Source organism: Halichoerus grypus, chromosome 14, assembly GCF_964656455.1.
Source record: "Halichoerus grypus chromosome 14, mHalGry1.hap1.1, whole genome shotgun sequence".
In the NCBI taxonomy this organism is placed as follows: Eukaryota; Metazoa; Chordata; class Mammalia; order Carnivora; family Phocidae; genus Halichoerus; species Halichoerus grypus.
Window position 1 is genome coordinate 85,754,431 of NC_135725.1, and position 20,311 is coordinate 85,774,741.

At 47.4% G+C, this 20,311-nt stretch overlaps 1 protein-coding gene across 9 annotated transcripts in view; it reads left to right on the plus strand.

The window, feature by feature from the left end:
* The window catches only part of RALGPS1 (Ral GEF with PH domain and SH3 binding motif 1), a 275,163-nt gene that overhangs the window by 90,665 nt on the left and 164,187 nt on the right, over positions 1 to 20,311 (plus strand). For all 9 annotated transcript variants that reach the window (XM_078061794.1, XM_078061792.1, XM_078061793.1 and 6 more), the window contains 3 exons: positions 6,408 to 6,491; positions 14,369 to 14,458; positions 17,209 to 17,301. In XM_078061794.1, the coding sequence (XP_077917920.1) occupies positions 6,408 to 6,491; positions 14,369 to 14,458; positions 17,209 to 17,301 (267 nt within the window). The remainder of the gene's footprint in view (positions 1 to 6,407; positions 6,492 to 14,368; positions 14,459 to 17,208; positions 17,302 to 20,311) is intronic.

A 20,311-nucleotide genomic window follows, 5' to 3' on the forward strand; every position in this document is an offset into this window, starting at 1 on the left:
CTTGCTCATGTTATCAGGGCAATAAAACCTAATATGTGCGTGAGGCTCTGGGAGCTACCTCTGCCCCGTCCCTCCATTGCCTTCCCACCCCACTTGATAAAATAAAATCCATTCCTTAACTTGCCCTCCAGGCTGGGCTATGACCTGGCCTCCCACCCCCCAACCTGCTTCCTTTGTCACCACCTCTCCTCCCACTGCTCCACTCCAGCCACATTGGCCACCTTGCTGTTCTCAGCCCAGCTTCTGCTTTGGTCTGATCCTTCATACCGCCCACTTCTCCTCGAGGCTGGGAGCCTGCTGGAGTGGTCCCCCGTGAGGCCTGCAGCTCTGTCCTGGCTTTGGGGAGGACAGGCTTACGCTACCGATATCACTGACTGCGGGTGTGGCCTGGGCAAATTAATTCACCTACTTGTTATGTGGCTTTTCATTTAGAAACTGGAGGTGATAGCAGTCGCACCTGCTTTGAGGGTCCTGTGAGGATGACATGAGATGGCACGTGCCAAGTGTTAGCACAGTTCCTGGCACAAAGTTGGTAGTTAGTAAATCTTGCTTTTGCTTCTCTAGCTGGGCCTTGGCCCTCATCCCAGGCATAGTTGGGAGTCCTACTGCTCAGGGACTGCTCTTCTGGGTGTCATCCCCATCAGACTCCAGGATGTCTCCTGGCCTGGATCATCTGCCCCTGCTCCCACCTGCTCTATGCTGCCCCTTTCCCTGAGCATTATTTTATTTATTTAAGAAACACATTGAAAGTACTTACAATGTGTCAGACAGTGTGCTAAGCAGTGAACAAATATCATCTCATTTACTCTTATAATTACTCTGTGAGAGAGGCGATATCATTGCCAGTTTTCAGATGAGCAGGGCCAGGCCCTGGGAGTGGAAGTGACTTGCCCAGGATCCCAGAGCCAATTGGTTGCAGGTCAGCCCCAGTCCCTCTGACTCCTTAACTGCTGGGTCCGTGGTCTCTCTCTTTTTGACCCTGTGCCCTCCCAGTTCACTCCTGAGACCAGAGCCAGCCTCACTGCTGGGTTTCAGGTGGGAGGTCCCCATGGAGGATATGTCATTCCTACCTTCAGCTCCAGAACCCCCACTTCCACACCAGGAGCATGTGGATGTCACACACCTTGGCTACTATGGCTTCCTTGAGGGTGATAAGGCCTGATAGTCCCTGAAGGACATGGCAGTCACTCTGTTATTTGCCTGTTCTTAACCGTGTCACCAGAGTCTAGGCCCTAAAATGCCTTACTCCTTGGTCAGACCCCACTCCCTACCCCGAAACTGGCACTGTACCCCCTGACTGCCTCGGTGGGTCATCCCCCACTGGGATGTTTTTAGAGCTCTTTTGACTAAGTGTGATTGTCCCACCAATTCTTCTGAAGATTGTTCCGGATATTAGAATGGGAGGAATGGAGAGAAACATGGAGGGTGGAGGAGGGAGCAAAATAGTAATGTGGGGCCCTTGGCGGGTGGCAGCCTGGTGGTACTCTGTGAAGTCAGATTTAGTGACCTTTCCTTAAAGTGATGCATGTTCAATGAGGACATGTTTTAGGAACGTGATTTGGAAAAGATTGCAGTCAGAATCAAGCACATGTGTGGAAGGGCCATGTGTTGGCACCAACTTCCTGTGGTCTAGATCCTGTGGGGCCTTCAGGGAGGACTTGTCCTGCTCCCCAGGTCTCCTCTTTCAAGGCCTTACCTCACTGACCCCAGACATGGTCTGACTCCCAAACCCCTGTGTACAAAGCTGGCAGCTTGTGGAGGTGTTCCTGGCAGCGTGGCCCCAAGAAGCTTGCAAGGGGAGCTGAAAGCAGTGTTGACCCTTGCTGTCACCTAGGAATGCTTGCATTAAGAAAAAGTTGTTTTTGGGGTGCCTGGGTGGCTCAGTCGTTAAGCGCCTGCCTTCAGCTCAGGTCATGATCCCAGGGTCCTGGGATCGAGCCCCACATCAGGCTCCCTGCTCAGCGGGACGCCTGCTTCTCCCTCTCCCACTCCCCCTGCTTGTGTTCCCTCTCTCACTGTGTCTCTCTCTGTCAAATAAATAAAATCTTTAAAAAAAAAAAAAAAAGAAAGAAAGAAAAAGTTGTTTTTGTATCGGTTAGAAATTTTTTCCCAGTTTCTTTGTAATAAACATTCTCCTTCGACTGTCAGAACGAGTGTCTAAATGACTCTCACGCCGTTACATTTTTTTATTTGAGGCAGCTGGTCAGGCTCCTTTGGGTTCTGGGCCCACTGACGTTGAGGACCCTGTGGGGTACCAATGAGGGTGTGGCCAGGAGGTGGCTGAATATCCTGGCCTGGGGCTCAGGAGAGAAACCCAGGTGGTGGATGTGGGTTTCCGGGGAGGAGTATGGACATGGAGCTGTACAGAAGAAGACCGTGCACAGATTTAAGTGGAAGTGGGGGAAAGTGCCAGAACAGAAAAAAGCAACCAGAAAAAAGGACCAGGAATGGTGGTCATGAGATGCGAGAAGACAACAAGAGACCACAGTGCTGAAGGGCAAGGACAGGGAGCGGGAAGCAGGGGGCGGCTGCCCGGCCAGGAGGCTGTCACCCGGAGAGGACAGAGCAGTGTCAGTGGAGTAGGGGCAGGGAAGGAGGTGGAGAGCAAAGTGGTACTGACAGCCCCTTGAGGAAATTCATTGGGAAGGAGAAGAAAAAGATGGAGCCGGAGGAGCTGGAGGCCTGCAAAAGATGTCCTTCATCGTAACTGTCCTTGTTGTTGTTACCATCCTATTACTATTCTTCATGGAGAGGAAGGGGGTGAAGGTGCAGGCTTCTGGGCAGGGGAGGGGATGGGACCCAGTGCCCAGGAGGAGAGCAGACCCCCTGGAGGAAAGGGTCTCTCTTCCATTGAAGCTGAGGAAGGGAGAGGACACAGTTGAATTTGCACATTTGGTGGCAGAAAGTTTTCTTCTCACAGCTTCTATTTTGTCCCTGAGGAAGCCAGGGAGCATCCACATGACAGAGGAGAGGCCCCGGAGGAAGCTGGCAAAGGACTGCAGGCTCGTACTCTTCTTTCACATCCAGTTGACCTCAGCAGAGAACTCAGAGCCAAGGACAGACTGGGCGAGATCAGGGCCCCGGTGCCCTCGGGAGGAGGCATGTGGCACCCCAGGGCCTGCTGAGTGGCTCACCAGCGATGCGGGGCCACCAGTCTCAGCCCAGCCCCTTGTCTCCTTCTAGAACCAGCCCTGTCTCCTCTGGTCAGTTTTAACTTAATTACACTCAGATCGGTTCCATAGCATAGACTTTTTTTAGGCATTAGTGACTGGAAGAGTTTTGTTCTATTACTTCACATTTTCCAAACCCACTTCACACAGATGGAATCTCTTGTAATCCTATAAGGCCAAACACAGAAGAGGAAGAGGGCCAAGGAGGTTGGGCCCGGGACTTGTTTTAGTGCAGATAGAATGGTCTTATTTCTTTTGACATCCTGATAAATCTTTCTGCCCTGAATTTGGGAGATTTCAACACTGAGGAACACTCGTACTCCATTCATTCAACACATGCTGCTTGCCATCTGCTGTGAGCCGAACCTGGGCCCTACATGTCACCTCCTCTGCCACGCTCTACCTCTTTCAGTTCTGCCACCAGTCTGTGGAGATGATTTCGGTGTCCCTGTTTCATCAGCGACGAAACCAGCTCCGGCAGAGGTTAACTTGGCTGGGCTGGGATTCAGAGCAGGGTCTTTTGGCTCTCAAGGCCTTTGCTCCATCCATTTCATCAGAGAACCCCTCAAACATAATGTTTTACTCTTGAGGCTTTAATTTTTAATGTTATATGTCTCTCAGTATAAAAGGTTCTTTAGGGAATTGTCAAAACCTAAGAAGTGTACAAACAATTTATGAATCAGGGTCTTAGAAATGTTCCAATCAAATAAATGGAGGGCAGGTGTATTGAGTTCTTGCTTTGGTTCCTGCGTGCATGACATCAGCAAAGTGAGAGAGAAACAGTATTAGATTTTGTTAATAATTTAAGATCCCAATGAGAGCATGGTGTAGGGGATAGAAGAGGGTGTTTGGAGCTCTCGCTGAGTCTGACAGCAATGGGACCCTTGGGAGGGGAAGGGAGATAAACTTTACTGAGTACTTGTTCTGTGCTATGTGCTCTGCATGTCTTAATCTCATTTAATTGTCATGTTGAGCTTCATAGATAAATAAGGTGTCATACCCATTTTAAGATGTGAAAATTGAGGGGTGCCTGGTGGCTCAGTCATTAAGTGGCTGCCTTCGGCTCAGGTCATGATCCCAGGGTCCTGGGATCGAGTCCCACATTGGGCTCCCTGCTCAGTGGGAAGCCTGCTTCTCCCTCTCCCACTCCCCCTGCTTGTGTTCCTGCTCTCTGTCTCTGTCTCTGTCAAATAAATAAATAAAATCTTTTAATAAATAAATAAATAAATAAATAAAATCTTAAAAAAAAAAAAAAAGATGTGAAAATTGAGATTCTGAGAAGATGGTGTCCCAGAAGATCACACAGCTGGTGTGTGGAGGCCAGGATGGGGCTGGGTCTGTCTAATAATAAATAAGATTATAGACTCTTAATTAAATGTGTACATGTAATTAAAATGTGTGCATGCATGCACACACATACATGTATATAACTTTTGCTGTTTATTAAAGAATTCGGGAAAAAAACAGAAGGAGCAACTATCAGCCAGAAACTGGGCAACAACCATGCCCCAGACCTTGATTGCAGGTTTATGAATTCTCTTTTCTATCTGATTATAACCCATAGCTTTCCAGGACTGGTTTTGGGATCCAAAGAGGAAGGAGGCTCTTGTTCTCGCAATTAAACTTGGAAAGGGCAGTGATACACATTTGCAAAAACAATTGAAGCATATGTTCTAAAGGGGAGAAGTCAGTGTAACTGAGGCAGGTCGAATACACATTTTCAGAATGGGAAGAATCATGGTAAACAGGTAAATCCTACGTCTCAAAGAGGTTCACGCTTACTTTTGAAAAGAAATAGGGTCACGGTTTTCCTTCAAGAGGACGAATCCTGAACCCTTCCTCTTTGCTAAACAGAGGCGGTGAGAGTGGCGCGAGATGACAGGAGGCGTGCGGAGGCTCTTGCTGAATGGCAGCACTAGTTAGCGGCCTTGTCATGGCTATTACTTGGGGTCTGCACTGAAGGGTCAGGGATGGTCGCGTTTCCCGTGTGGGTGACCGGGAGGAGAATGGTGCATTTGCAGAAGGGAGGCAGCCGGAGGAGGAGCTGTGTGCATGGCCCTGGCTTGGGGGCCGGGCGCTCTCAGGTCCAGGCCATCGGCTCTTGTATCCTGAGCTGTCCATTGCCTCCAGCCAGGCTTCACACAGTGCCCGCCTGTCTGTGGCTTATAGTTGGGTCCCGAGAAGCATTCGAAGGGTATAGCACTTTGGGCACAGCTGCTCAGCCAACAGGTTTTGTCTCTGGCCACTCCCACTGCCCTCCCTGACTTCCTAGTGGACCCCCGTTCCAGCTGGTGGGCAGCTGGCTCTCACTAACGATCTTATTAAAGTTCCAGATGTGTGGCAAAAAAAATGTTGTTAATAATAGCAAGGCCTGATATGAATTAAAAGGAGGGCTTGTAACTCAGAGGTAGAGAACTTTAATCTGCCTCTTTTCTTCCATTCTTTGCCAGGGCTCCCAAGCCACAAGCTGAGCATGCTGGGCAGTGGGTAGTGGGTTTTCCCTGGTTCTCTTATGCACCCCAAGTCATCCTGGTAGAGTGCTCCTGTTAGCTCCCTTGGGTAGGAACCAGCCTCACTGATAGGTAAAATTTAGGTAATTTGATGATTCAGGTTGTAACATGAAACCTGCTAGAAAAGAAGATGTTAAAGACAACCTCTCCTTCTGCTCCCCTGTTGCTTGTACGAGATAGAGGAGGGGCCGACTTCGGAAAGCCATGTGAGGTAGTTCCAGAAGCTTCTCTGACTGCAGTGGGCTTGGGCCAGGATATTCTCTGATTCCAGGAATAGAGGAATGGCCAATGAGCTCTGAGATCCTTTAGCCATATTTTAACTTTAAGTTCACCAGGGGGGATAAATCCAGCTACCTAACACATGCCCTCTTCTCAGTTTGCTTTCAGAAGGGAATTCTGGTCCCAAGGGAGCTGGCAGACAGGCAGTTTGCTGTTAAGGATATTTTGGAACAGAAGTCCTGAGAAATGTGGCTGGGGTTATGGAGAAAAGTATCCCACTTCCCATCCTCACCTCAGGGGTGAGGGGGCCCCGGGGCCGCACCTCCATCTTCAGATCCAGCCCTTCTCTCCAGAGGAGGAGAACCCTCACCCACCGTGGTGAAGAAAAGGATGGCCGGGGCTTTAGCCCTTTTCCCTGTCCATGTCCGCATTCCAATTAGATGCCCCTGGTGTGTTTTGCATCCCGATTAGGAAGAATCACTGTTGAAATTGACTCTGTGCTTCCTAGGAACTTGCCAGCTGTGGATGGAGTAAGAAGGAGAAACATAGTCTCGCCCCCAACGTTGTGGCCTTTACCCGGAGGTTTAACCAGGTAAGCGGTGTGCCTGAGCAGGTAGCAATCTTGTCCCCTGTCGGCTGGGCACCCTGCCAGGGTTCAATCCCAGGCACCTGGCCCAGGTCCAAACCTCTCTTCCTGAACCACCCCGCCCATCAGTCCTTTTGCCTGCACAGTCCTTTTTCACAGCAGGTGGAACTGAACACATATTTCCTGGGTTTAAATCACTTCATGGGCTTCCAATTTCACCCAAGCTAAGGCTGGAGCCCCTTAATTGCCCTGCAAGGTCCTGCACAGTGGGTCTGGTTTCTGTCCACCCCTCTCGCCCCATCTCTTGTCCCTTCCCCTATTCCACGGGCTTTAGCCATTCTGGTCAGCCTTCCTTCTGTTCCCTGATGCACCATATCTCTGTCCCGTCAGGCCCCCAGATGTGCTGTACTCTCAGCTCAGAATTCTTCCTCCCTGTTCAGATCCCAGTCTGATCAGCCTGAATGTCACTTCTGTGGGGAGCTTTCCGTGAATCCCCAGCCTGTGTGAGGTCTTCGCTGTCATACGTTCCCTCACTGCACCCTGTGCTTCTGTCTCCATGTGGCCCTTTGCTCATCTGTGCTCACTCTGTAGAACTCTTCTGCCTTCACCTTCCATGCCAGTCTGCGGGCTCTGTCTTGTTCCCACTGTACCTCCCGCCACCTTGCGTGGTGTCAGGTGTACAATAGACCCTCAGTAAATATATGTGGAATGAATGAATGAGATGCTCAGAGAACACTCGTTGAATTGAATTTCTTTGAGGGCCTGATGGCCAGGCCACTAGCCTCATACATACTACTGCACACTGACTTGCTCCAACCAGAACCTTTGCTCCAGGTATGAAGATTTGCACCCCCACTTAAGGGAAGGATGATGGGGGCTTGGGCCAGCTAAGGGCAGTGGGCTTCTGGCTTCTTAGCCGATCTGCCAGAATGTGATCTTTGCTGGTAAGCTACCCTGTAAGACCCCCTTTGGGTGGGCCAAACCCCCAAATGATGCTATTGACAGCTTATCTTCTTTATTCTTGTTTTTCTGGTTTCAAATGAGGATAGTGGATTAGAGATTGTGTAGTGTGCATGACTGGACCTCGGGGTGATGGGCCTGGGTTTCCTTTGGGCCGTCCCTGAAGCTGGGCCTCCCTGCTCAGAAGTGCCGGGCCCTATGCATCACCACTGCCCAGCCCTCCCCAGGCTTCCCCAGCCTCGGCTAGCACCCAAGGGTGAGGAGAGCCTCAGAGAGGAACCAGCTTTCCATCTGAGGATCAAGACTGGAGTTAGCATTATTGTTGTTATAATAGGAACTAAGAAGGGTCTAGATGCATCCGGAGTAGGGGCTGTATATACTTGTTTTGAAAAGAGAAGTTCTGAAGCCTTTTGTTTCTTTTTTCTTTCTTTTCAAAAATCTCCCTTTTCAACCAAGCTTAGGCTTTAAAAAATAAAACAGATGTGCACACGCTATCAGAGGGTTCATAGTTTCCTTCGCAAAACTATTTGACTGGGAGCCAACTCAGTCCCACCTCTGACCAGCCACAGAGCTCCCGGAGGAGGGCTGCTGGGCTCTCTGACGTAATCTGCCTTGCACGCGGAGGCCAGGTCAGCTTGGTAAAGGGTGGTGCAGCTTGTTCTGCGAATGATTGCATTGTGTCCAGATCAGACCAAGTGGGTGAAGTGAGCCAGAATTGAAGGTGCATTTTCCCAAACAGAACGCTTTGAGAAATGGTCTTACTGCCAGCCTGTCAGCTACTCAGAGTGAGCGGCTTCTGGACACAGCCCTCGTAGCTCTATTTTGAAAACTGGCCACCAGCCAGCTCTCATCAGCCACTGGGGCTGCTTTCTCTGAGATGAACTGATTGGCATCCCGTCCTGGCAGACTTTTTTATGTGAGAACAAGGTTCCCCATCAGACTCTCGATAAGGAAAGCAGGTCAGTTACCTTTCTGAGCCTCAGTTTCCTTATCTGTAAGTGGGAATAATAATATGACTCACCTTGCAGAGTTGGTGTGGAGATTCAGTGAAATGGTATATGAAGAACTCTTAGCGCAGTGTCTGGCATGTAGTAAACATCCAACATTTGGGGGGAAATAAGAGGGAACATGAAGATCAGCTGATTGGAAAGAGGTTGCTAGCAGATTTGAAGCTTCTTGTAGCCAAACCAGAAACCCAGTGGCCAGTGTCCTGGTCAGACTTGGTGGGCTTGCCTGCTCCTCTGTGGGATCTGAGTCCCTTGGGATTTGTTCATATTGCTCATAGAGGGGTGGAAGGAGCCAGCCAAGTTCACTGAGTGTGTGTTATGGGCCAGGCTTGTATCTCAGCACCAAGGAGTTCACCATAGAACACAGAAATGCTCAGCCTTTTTTGGATCATGTGTTCTTTTGAGAATTTAACTATATATACATATATATGAACCTGTCCCAATGGAAGAAGAGTAATTTCTTTGACAAAATGCTACTGGAACAATTGGAACATTTTTTATGTATGTAAAAAAATGGACCTAGACACAGACAATAGATCTTTCATAAAAATTAACTCAGAATGGATCATAAACCTAAATGTAGAAGACAAAACTATAAAACTTTTAGGAGAAAACGTGGAAGAAAATCTACACGATCTTTGGTGATGAGTTATTAGATGTAACACCAAAAACACAATCCGTGAAAGAAAAAACTGATAAGTTGGACTTCATCAAAATTAGAAATTTCTACTCTGCAAAAGATGCTGGTAAGAAAATTAAAAGATGAAGCATAGCCTGGGGAAATACTTGCAAAACACATATCTGATATAAGAATTGTATCCAAAATAGACTCTTAAAACTCAACAGTAAGAAAACCGCTCAATTAAAAAATGGGCAAAATATCTCGACACCTCACCAAGGAAGTACAAATAGCAATAAAGATGAAAAGATGCACAACTTCATTTGTCACTGGGGAAATGCAAAACACTATGCACCTGTTAGAATGGCTAAAATCAAACAAACAATGATGGTACCAGGTGCAACTATCTGGAGCAACATAAACTCTCATTCATTGCTGGTGGGAATGCAAAATGGTACAGTCCAGCAGTTACACTCCTAGATATTTATCCAGCTTCTTTGAAATCTTATGTCTACACATAAACACACACGTGCACACGCTCACGTTTATAGCAGCTTTATTCAGCATTGTCAAATACTGAAAGTAACTAAGATGTCCTTCAATAGGTGAATGGATAGACAAACTGGTAAATCCATACAGTGGAAGAGTATTCATCAATAAAAAAAAAAGAATAAGGCCTCAAACCATATAAAGACATGGATGAATCTTAAATGCTTATTACTAAATGAAAGAAACCAGTCTGAAAAAATGACATATGTATGATTACCTCCACCTTCCCCCATCCTTCCCCCACCCCTAGCTTTTTAAAAACATTCTGGGGAATGTAAAAACATTTTTGTAAAAGGTGAAACTATAGAGATGATAAACAGATCCATCAGTGGTTGCCAGAGGTTTGAGAAGGGGAGAGTGTTAAGTAGGTGAAGCACAGAGGATTTCTTAGGGTGGTGAAACTATTCTGTATGATGCTGTATGATACACAGTGTCATTGGATACATGACACTATGCATTTGTGAAAACCCATAGAACTTTACAGCACCAAGAGCAAACTTTAGTATATGCAAATTTAAAAAATGTATTGCAGAAATAAAGGAATCCTAGAGTGGAATGCAGAACATAACCAAAAAATCCAAACAAATTATAAATGTGTGAAACAACATCACTGAGGTAGGTGAGGGGAAAAGGTGTTGCAAAACACATATCTGATACAAGAATTGTATCCAAAATCTAGTTGATGTAGTTGCTTCCCTGGGGGATTGGGTGACAATTCTGAAGCCATTATACATGAATACTGGAATTGAACAATTAAGGAAAAGGATGGCAGATGATAGGACCCAGGTTTTTCACTGTTGGAGTGGAAAGTTACAGACAAGCAAGGGTAGAAGGCTAAGACATCTATATGAACTCATATTTATTTTGATACAGATACATACAGATGGTTACATATAGAAATATTTATAGATATGTATATGCACATGGGTTAGTACACACACACACACACACACACACACACACACACACACGCATACATTACCTTGTTACCAGCCAAGACGACATAGAAACAGTGACAGCCCTGTAGTCATAAGCACACCTGGCACCCAGATCTTGGTTTCTAATACCATTCTCTAATCAAAGGAACCAAGGCTCCTTGGAGAAATGGCTGGTTTAATACTGGGGCAGTAGCATCTTGATGAGCCTGTAGTGGTCCCAGAAAATAAGGAAGTGCTTCAACCAACCAACCAACCAAAACAATGCTAGGGGTAGGTCAAAGGAACACAAGAGCCAACTGAAAGAGCTTTCAGTGGCCAAAGAGCAATTTAAGCAACAAAATAAATAACATTGTGTTGGGTTATAACCCAAAGTATAAAATAAATATCCACGAGTCCTTTCTGATATAAATAAATGATTGCAAAAATAAATGGGGAAGAATAGACAAACTTCCTATGTAATAATTCCAACAGCTCACTTCCTTCCATAGCGACTTCTTTTCAAAGTCTGAGGTGATACCATTATTTATGTAACCAGTTTCCTATTGATGGGCATTTTTTCCCCTATTCTTTTTCTTTATAAACAGTGCTTTGTTGAATCCTTGTAGATGAGTTCCTCCAAATTTCTGTGTTTTCATAAGATAAAAATTCTAGGGAGAATGTAAGTTTAACATCTTGAAAGGTATATTTAAGTTGCTCTTCCAAATGGTCCTATGAATTTGTACCCCCCCCTCCCTGCAAGTAGTGTATAAGAGTACCAATTTCTCTACATTCTTGGTACAGTATATGACCCACAAAGGGTTAATGTATTTTCTTTACTACACAAAGAACTTTTACTTATCAATAGGAAGGGGACAGATGTCCCATTAGAAAGATGGGTAAGGGCCTGGGGAGGTAATTCACAAGGCAGAGAGTACAAATGGCCCATAAATATTTGTAACAAAAAACTGAAAAAAAAGTACAAAAAAGATGTTAATTGAATAGTTATGAAAGAAATGCAAAATAGAAACAATGAGACATTATTTTGTCCATTAGGTTAGTTAAAAAAAGAATTGTAATAACTGGTACTTGCCAGTGCGTGAAGACATGGATCAGTTCAAACTTGTTGATGGATAAACAAATAGACCTTTCGGAGGCCAATTTTTTAATATATACTTTTGAAAAAACAGTACACATACTTTTATTCATTCCACCTTACCGGAATTTATCCTAAGACCTTAATTAAAAATGAATAAATATATATGTATAAAGGTGCTCACCACGGCATTGTTTAGTACAACAAAATAATTAGAAATAAGCTATCCAAAGATAGGAGGTCACTCAATGATGGTACATCCCTAAGATGGAATATTTGGCAGCTGCTAAACGTTATGTTGTAGAGGAATATTTAGTCACTTATAAAAATTCTTGTGATAATATGATGAATATATACCAATTTAGTTGAAAAAGACAGATATATGTTCTGTGTATGGAAAAGAGAGTAGAAGGACAGAAACCACAATGTCTGTCATGGTGGGCTGTATACGAGAATGAGGGTACAAACGATTTCTGCCTTTTGTGCCTATCTCTGTGTCCCTTGTTTTCTGCATTAAGCTTCTCTTAAATTTTGTAGTTAGAAAAGAGAATTAAAAATGTTTGAAACTTTGCTGATTCTGCCTGTGTAATGTCTTTCTTATCTGCCCCTTCTCTCCATCTCCTTCAGCATGGCCCTAGCTCAGGCCTCCCGCCTGTCACTTGGACCATTGCATCAGCTTCCTGATGGGTGTCCCCGCCCCTACAGAAGGCTCTGTCACTTCACTGCTCGGAAACCTCTGGAAGTCTCCCCATGTAGAATAGCACCTAAGGACCTTCTTGTCACCTTGGTGTTCCAGACCCCCACCATCTGGCCTTCAGTGCCCTTCCCAGCTTTGATTCCCCCTCTGCCCTGATCCCACAGAGCACCCGCGACACCAGACCCGTCGGTTTGCTCAGCGCTCCCCAGTCGTGGTGTATACTGCCATACCCCAATCCTGTCTTTACCTGCTGGAAGTCTACCCATTTTTCAAGGTTTACCTCTTCCAGTGGGCCTTCCTCTGTCATTACCTCCCCCATGTTCCAGTCTGCTTCGGTTGAACTTCTTCCGTGTCCAGGATTGCCACGTGATTTCTAGAGGATCCTGCCTCCTCCTTTGGTCACCTCCGTATCAGGCAAGGGCTGATAGGGTCTGGACTCACAGTGCCCAGAGCCTGCACACAGAACAGGCTGCATGAAAGTCTGTTGAATTGAACTGACCCGGAGTAGCCTCTGCACACTGTGTGCTGGATGGAGATCATCATCAACTCTGCCATGCTCCATAATTATGCCTTAAATATGTGTGATTTTTTGGCACACAGGAATCTATTAAATTATACATATAAACTATCACACTTGTTTATATGGCATAAAAATGTGCATGTATTAAAATATAAGGTTTATGGGCATATCATTTGGTGTCCAGAAAATCTTTCTTCCATAACTGGCTAGTAAACGATTGAGTCTGAACTTAATTTTAGGCAATTCCTTGGAAAAAATGATTCTATGGAAACCCAGGCATGTCCTGGAGGCAACCACAGATAATTACGCGGAAAAAACTTTTTCTATAATATTCCTGCTTAACATAAAAAGCAAATTTTTGATTCTCGGTTACTCTTTCCTTGTTTTCTCGTTGAAAAGTGACTATTTCAGGAAAGGGAAAAAATTTGGTTGCAGCAGTAAAGGTGCTTTGTTAACTCTGGAATATCCCTATTTTTCTTTGTATTTTAGATGCCTTTACCTACCTTTCAACTCCACACATCCCTGTACTCTCCTCAGCCGTCTCTCTCTCTCTCTCTCTCTCTCTCTCTCTCTCTCTCTTTCTCTCTCTCGGCTGTGCTGTCATTCCATCCGTGGGCATCTGTGTGTCACACAGCACTGTTGTTACAGTAGCAAGACATAAACAAGAAAGTAACCACTTCCCAGACTTTCTTGGCACAGAGCCCCTTCTGTGTTGTACTGAGGTGTCATGTGGGTCAACTATACCCTGGTAGATAACTTGCCTGTTCCCAAAAGGATTCAGGGGCTCGGGGATGTTGATTTCTGTGAGAGGTCAAGCATGAATAATGTTTTGTTTTTTTTTTAAGCATGAATAATGTTCTGAACCCAAAGTACCAACATGTCCTTTCGGCATAAGTGGTCTCTAGGAAAACACGTCCCTTCAGCTGCGTTGCTTTATGGAACTTTGAAAGACACTTTCATATCATATAAATTATTGGGTGAACCTCTCCTAGAAAATTAAATTTGTTACAATTGTGCAAATATTGGTGAATCCTACTTACTTGAGGTCTGGCTGGGGGTATAGATCTCATGGTGGTACCGCCAGTGAACATATCTGTTTGGCCGTTTGTCCATCCATCCATCCAACCATCCACCCATCCATGGTTTTCCCACAACTGGGGGCCTTCTGAGCAGGAGTCTGTCTATTCATCTCAAAATTTCCTGCCACAGCTTCAGAGAGATTCATATGTTGTGGAGGCCCAGTAACTCCCCTGGATACGGATACTTGTCTCTCTTGGCACCGCTGTGTGTGTTCCAGAGGAGGTGCTGAAGGAGGGACCCGTTTGCAGGGCTGGGTGTCATAAAGGAACCCTCAACCACCTGCAACCCCAGGGTGTGCTCTTCCAGCTTCCTGACCTCTGGGAAATCCCTGTCTATGGTGGGCGAGGGCGACACGGGTGGTCCAGTATTTAACCACTTCTCGTGTGTGTGTGTGTGTGTGTGTGTGTGTGTGTGTGTGTGTGTGTGTATTTGACTCTACAGGTCAGTTTTTGGGTTGTTCGAGAAATTCTAACAGCACAGACTTTAAAAATAAGGGCAGAAATCCTGAGCCATTTTGTGAAAATAGCCAAGGTAAGCTCTTTATTATTATTTTTTCCTCCCTCCCTCCCTCCCCCTTTCCTTTCCTCCCTCCCTCCCTTCCTTCCTTTTTGCAGAATGTGTTTCCTCAGTACTTTGAGAGCCACTTTGCTCTGGGCATGCTGGGCTGGGTTCAAACAGAAGGCTCTGACCTGACTTCTGTAGGCTGTAAGACCGGCCTAGGTGCCCACTCAGGCTCCCCGCCCCCGTGCACGCATGGTGGTGTGGCCATCTACCCGTTATTATGGCAGCCAACCATTCTCTTTAGCTGGCTGTTCAGACTCTCTATGAGGCCATGGGGGCTCCCTCTAGGGTCCATTCATCCTCTTGCTTCAGATTCAGCCAGTACTGGGGCTTGATGGGCTGCAAGCTACCATCCCATCCTGCAGTTTTGTCCGCAGTCAGCAGAGCTCACCCCACCTCCATCCTGAGCTTCAGGCCTAGGCCCAGTGACCCTGCTGGTCCCCACTCCCACCTCCTGCCCCCCCCCCGCCCCAATAGGTTCTGTCCTTGCCAGTTGTTGAGCACCAGGCTTGCGTCTGTATTTCCCTTTCCCCTCCTCTTCCCTTATGGCAGCCAGCCCAGGTAGTGATGCCATGGGCTCTCCCGGACCACTCTCCTCACCCTGTCAGCTCCTCTCCTTACGCTGCTGTCACCACGGGGCTTGCCTGCATCTGGGCAGCGCACTGCTGTTCTGTCTGGTTCGCTGTGTGCTGTGTGCACGTGTTGTGTTCCCACCCAGATCCTAGGCCCACTAAGCTTTACTGATACCCTTATGAGCCGGCATCATAGCAGCCACTCTACTGAAATGATCATGTTTGGTGTTCACATTGTTATTCTCCCACTTCTAGAGGAGGAAGGGGAGGTGTAGAGAAGTGAGTGTCCCTGCCCAGGACCTTATAGCGAGTGAGCTGGAGCATGTCTCTTGGCCTTCAGGGGAGCTGCTCTGCTGCCCCTCATGGGAAGGTTAAGGGCATCCATCCATAAGTATGTCAGGGGCAACAGACACTTTCACGTCGTGTGCATTCTGAAGTGCTTGGGACCATGCTGGGGCTGGGCTTGACGATGCTTGTTACTGTCAGTGAGTTCATGCTGGGCCACGAGAGAAAGCGGGATGGAGTTCCAGCCCTCCGGTGCTTTCAGGAAACGAGTTTGCGGTGCTTGTCCAAAGAATACGAAACGATCCCTCCCTAATCTCTGCCATCTTCCAACAGTGGCTCATCATATTGGCACGGTGCCCCAAGTGCGTTCTTGTGCGGGCCCCTCCTTCCTCTGGGCCTTGGTTTCCCGTCTACAAAATGAGAGGGGTGGATTAGGGGATCACCCAGAGGACTTTCAGCTCTAAAAGAAATTGTGTGACAGGCATAGCAATTCAGATACGTAGGATGAAATTCAGTCCTCTCCGAGAATCTATTATTACACACAGGAAACAATTAGAGATTGTTACAAGATGTATGAAAGGAAGTATTAACTTGTGTGGTAAAGGAGAAATCTCTGAGTAGGAACAGAGCCGCGAGGACTAGGCATAAGGGCTTTTTATTCATTCATTCATTTCACTAGGCCCTACTGTGTGTTGTATGAGGCCCTAGGGATATGATGGCAGATACAGCTTCACCCCTGCTCTCAGGGAACACATGGTCCAGGGCGAGAGAGAAGCAGGTAAAAGCGACTAGAGTCCAGTGTGCTAAGGAGATGCACACACTGCTGTGGGAACACATAGACAGGGTCCCCAAGCTCCCTAGATTTGGGAACAGGGTCAGGAAAGACATACTAGAGGAAAGGGCATCTGAGCTTGGTATACCCAAGACAAGTGAGGGGGCAGGCAGGGGAGAAGTCTTCCCGATAAGGGATGAGCAGCCCACAAGGCACAGAGCACTCACCCTGGTGCCAGGCACTGGTCTGGCACTTTGCACGCACCTTCCCATGTAGCATATGTGCCGTGGTTACCTTCCTTGTAGGTATGAGCGTGCAGGCTCAGGCAGCTCGCTACAGGACACACAGGTATTGGGAGCTGGGACTGGAACCATGGAGCCCGCTCGCTAGCCCAAACCTCACTGGCTCCCAAGAATGAGAAGTGGACCCCAGTCCCGTTAGCAGGTTTCCCTCAGCACCAAACCTAGAACAGAGCAGTTACATCTTTTTGTACTTACTCTAGGCTGTGTCCCCTACTCTTGTCTTCCATGGTAGGGAACTTGTGTGAGACTGAATTGAATCCAAATGTTCTCACCAGTGTGGGGTTTGGTTCAAAGGAGCATATGGTCAACTGACCGAGAAGCTAGAGCTCTCTCTTCCTGGCAGAGGAGATCACGCAGATTGGTGACATCTTCCCTCAGCCCCTCTTGTTCCGGGTGTAAGGTAGTCGCAGAAGACCCACGTGGATATTGTGGGCACAGCCAAGGCTTCAGTTTACAAAAGCCCGCTGGGACAGTTCCAATTCGTCTAAAAAAAGAACATAAAGGACATTATCAAACCTTATCCCGAGCCACGTTTCTATCCAGCAACCAGACTAGTCAGCTTATAAAATTTTGCAAGTGTTTTAGATGCAGACTCACCTTTTGACAATTTGAAAGAAAAAGAGCATATGGTTTCTATGAACTCCATAGAACTATATTTTCTACATGAGATATTTTTAAGTCTAATTGAATTTCGTAAATATGACAACATTTGGTAACACTTGAGCATGTTTTTGTTCTGTTGTTTATAGCAGCAAAATAATCTATTCCATATCTTTTTTTTTTTTTCAGAAACTTCTAGAACTCAACAACCTTCATTCTCTCATGTCTGTGGTATCAGCATTACAAAGTGCACCCATCTTCAGGCTGACAAAAACCTGGGCTGTAAGTTAATTCCTTTGATTTTGGCTCTCATTTCACTGGTGAAGTTCTTCATTCCTCGAGCCCCCGAAGTCTTTCTCTGACTATCTGCCCTTTGCCAGTCACAGAGGATTACTGTGGGTTCCCTGGGATCCTGTCTTTTTCAGGGACCTGAGCCTCATTTTGGGACGAGGAGGTTGTGAGGATGCCAACATGGCTGGGGCCAGAGCCCCCTCGAGTGGACCTTCCTGGACCCATAATGTCACGTGTGGTGGCTGGGTCAGTGACATGACTTCTGCCCTCCACTTGGCTGGAATTCTTCTCTGACAGGCTCCGAACTGCCCTTGGGAAGGTCTCTGGGCTGATGGTTCGCAGCTGCCCTGGGTTGCTGGCCCTATAGCTATGAGTCTCTCTGGAGAAACCTGTGGCCCTCATGTAGAGAGAAGTGGGGTTTTGTTTTGTTTTTATTCCTGAAGGCCATGGATAATTTCAGCTCAGAGGTGGAGTCTGATAGTTATATAATTGAGTCTGTAGGAAAGTTTTTCTGCTGTAAAAATACTTTAAAAATATCTCAGACCTCTTTATCCTCCTTAGCTTGGCACAGTGCCTGACATGGGGGAAGTAATTGCTATTTCCATAGCTCATTAGCATTCACCTCCTGGCCCGCCTGGTCCAGGGTCTCCCACAGCCACACAGCCCAAGCCTTTCAAGACCTGTTTATGTCCCATGGAACTGAAGGAAACTATATGGAATTGTCAGCTGTGCTTCTGCAACTCATTTCCAAACTTCTTTCTGCCAGTCTGCGGGGCTGGGCTCAGTTTCATACTTGGCTAATTCAGGGACCTTTAAAACACTTAGGGATTATGTTGTAGGTGATCAGAAATGAGCCTTGTTTTTTTAAATTGCTATTTTCCGTAGATCTAGCCCTAGCAAAGTGGAGCGACATGTCTTAGCCTAGAGTCAGAAACTGGGTTTGTGTTCAGCTGCTGTTCAGAGCATGACTTCTGTGGGACTTGTTTCCCTCTATCTACTCAGAGGTTGGCCCAGATGAGTGGTTTTGTGTCAGTGCTTCGTGGAGCCCCAAGGGTTCCATGGAGCCGCCTTGATGGCCACCAGGGGATGGGGAAGAGGAGGAGGGTGCCAAGTAGACACCTGGCACTGTTTCCACCAGAGCAGCTCTGTTTACATCGGTTTGATGTACTGGGCTCCGGGGGGGATTTCAGGTCAGCAGTGGCTTGGGAGGTTGAAAGCAAGTTTGGAAGCCACTGGTCTCTCCTGTTGTTGCCAGGCCTGTGAGTCCCTGAGTCCATCTTTTTTCAAAAGTTGCCTAGAGAGTCTTTTTCAAATGAATTTTCCATTATTTAGATGCTGTTATTTTTTCCTGGGCTACTGGGAGCTATGTGCAGACTCCGAGAGATGAATTATGAATCTCGGCGTGCACAAACCTCACTGTCAGCAATGTGGTGACTCTCCATGACCTGCAGAAGCTGTATGGTTGGTGAGGGCAGAAAGGGGGTCTTGCAAGCCACCTCTCACTCACCTGTCCTGTTGGCCCTAGGACAGTGGTTGGCACAGAGCATTTGGGAAATGGAGGGGGCCCGATTCATCCTTTTTCACCTTCATCCAGATCACCCCAGCCCAGTGGAATCGGCAGCTGCATCTCTTTCTGACACTCTCTCCACACCTGTTGTTACAAGCACACAGCACATCTGCTCTGTGGTTTTGTCGACAGGTCTGCCTCTCCCTTCGGCTGCCTTCTTTCATGATGAGGTCTGATTTTTCTTTGTATCCCTGGTGCCCAGCTGAGTATATGCTTGTTGTTTGCGTTGTATATGTCTACTGTGCTGAATCTTTTCCTTCATTTGCTATCGTTTCTGGCAATGAGGTTAGCCATAGAAATATTGCCAAAAAAGAGCTGTTCCCCTCTCCCCACTTTTCCCTTGACCTGGTACTGGGGAGACCTCATGGGCCCACAGAGCTGGGAGGGGCAGGAGCGTAGGAGGCACTGCTGTAGCGGCCCAGAGGGTCAGTGCTTCTATAGTCTTCATTTGAAAAAATTATTTATTTTAGAGAGAGAGGAGGAGGTGGGGAGGGCAGAGGGAGAGGGAGAGAGAAACCCCAGCCGACTCTGCGCTGAATGCAGAGCCTCACGTGGGGCTCTGTCTCGTGACCCTGAGATCGACATGAGCTGAAACCAAGAGTCGGACACTTTAACTGACTGTGCCACCCAGGCGCCCCTAGAGTCTTCATTTTTTAGAGAAAGAAACTGAGGCTCCAAGAGGTGTGGTGGCCTGACGAAGATCCCAGGGCTGGCGAGTGTCGGAGCTGGTGTGATGCAGCCTTGTTCTGGCGTGCACAGTCCGTGTTCTTGGCCAGGGTACTGGATGGCTTGTCGGTGATGCAGCCCGGTGTTGGAGTCAGGCTGGGCAGAGGGCAAGGAGAAAGAGGCACACACATTGGGAAGTGAGGCTGGCACTCGGGCCCTCAGGGATAGGGTGTGACTAGATCCCCGAGTGCTCTCCCTGGGGTGGCACTGAAACCCTGGATATCTGGGAAACCTGGACAGAAGGGAGTTATGGGTGTGTCAGAGACCTGCCACTTGGTTGCACCATGGATGACCTGCAGCGAGGGCCAGTTGGTCGTTAGCTGTAGGGCAGGGCAGCCCGTTGACCTGTCCGTGGCTGCCTGCAGGGTGCCAGCAACTGAGTGACTTGGGATGGGTTGGAGACTGACACTGAGCAGGTGTCAGTCTCCTGACAGGACATCTAGCCCTAGCAAAGTGGAGCATGGATGTCTCAGCCTACAGGCTCCCACACAGTAGGCCCTAGTAAATGCTGGCTCACGTGCAAACAGGGAGGGAGTCACCTTCTGCTGGCCTGGAAAAACACAGGTGGGGCCTGATTCATCCCAGCACTGGGGCCTCTTAGGAGTACTGGCTGCCTCAAGGTCATGCGACGTGAGCAAGACAGAATCGGTCAATTCTGGTTTCCTGAGTACGCGCTACCGTGCGGCTCTTACTCATTCTACAAATCAA